The sequence below is a fragment of the Trichinella spiralis genome (genome assembly GCF_000181795.1).
Source record: "Trichinella spiralis strain ISS 195 chromosome Unknown Scfld3650, whole genome shotgun sequence".
NCBI lineage: Eukaryota > Metazoa > Nematoda > Enoplea > Trichinellida > Trichinellidae > Trichinella > Trichinella spiralis.
In genome coordinates, this window is record NW_003530589.1 from 1 (window position 1) to 918 (window position 918).

Consider the following 918-nt stretch of genomic DNA (forward strand, 5'->3'; position numbering starts at 1 on the left):
AATTGTTCACGTAGGTGGCATGATGCTTCTGATGATGCAGTCGCATAATTTCAGCCGATATGTACGGTTCCAGAGCACCGAAGTCATATGGCAAATCGGGCAACGTGTGCTTCTTACGCAGGCACCGCCTTTTAACAAACCATTATTGCATTCATTATATGGAATTTAAATTTCATAAATTGAAAAAAAATCATATCGAATCCTCAAATTATGCAAAACAACTTCAAACATTATATATTTTATCCACATTCTAAATGCCACACAGAAAATGCAACATTTCATTACTTTTATTTATTTCTTTTTCGTTTCCTCGAATAATCACTCTATAGCAAAAGAATTAAAATAAATAAAGCACATGCATCACAAACTGAAGAAAATAAATGCAACGCGTGGAAAGCCGGGCAAATTTCATTCTGAACATAAAAGATTAACATTACAGCCATTCAAATGCATCATCAAACAAATGTCAGTTAACCTTTTTTTCAACTTTTCGCATAAAAGTATTTTACACCTATGCTTGTGAAATGAATTTTCGAAATAAATACCAAATTTTCATCGCAGTATTATAATCGAAAAATAAAACCACAGCACTCATTTATGTGATTTAATTAATTAACAAATAATGCAACTTACAAGCAACTTGCAGGAACCGATTTCAGAAAAAACGACACCATATTTGTTAAAATTTTTAATTCTTTACGTAAAAGACAGTAAGCAACAGTAGAAAAAAAAATCAGTTAATATAATTTTACAACTACCTCTCAGAAAATAAAAATCTGTTATAATTAAAAAACAAATATCAATTGAAATTTAATATGAATAAATAATTTATTATAAGCTCGTTCATTATGACAAATTTTAATTAAATAATACAGTGGATTACAACTGCAAGATCAATCTCACCTGCATTTATTTATT

At 29.1% G+C, this 918-nt stretch overlaps 1 protein-coding gene across 1 annotated transcript; it reads right to left on the reverse strand.

Annotated features, from left to right (window-relative positions):
- Tsp_16030 (superoxide dismutase) lies at window positions 1–674 on the reverse strand (the record flags this gene model as incomplete). The annotated part of the gene is made up of 2 exons (XM_003367806.1): window positions 634–674; window positions 1–128 (listed from the first exon to the last, which is right to left on the reverse strand). Coding segments are annotated over exons 1-2 (169 nt in total), but the record flags the coding sequence as incomplete, so codon positions are not given.
- Window positions 675–918: the final 244 nt, after the last annotated feature.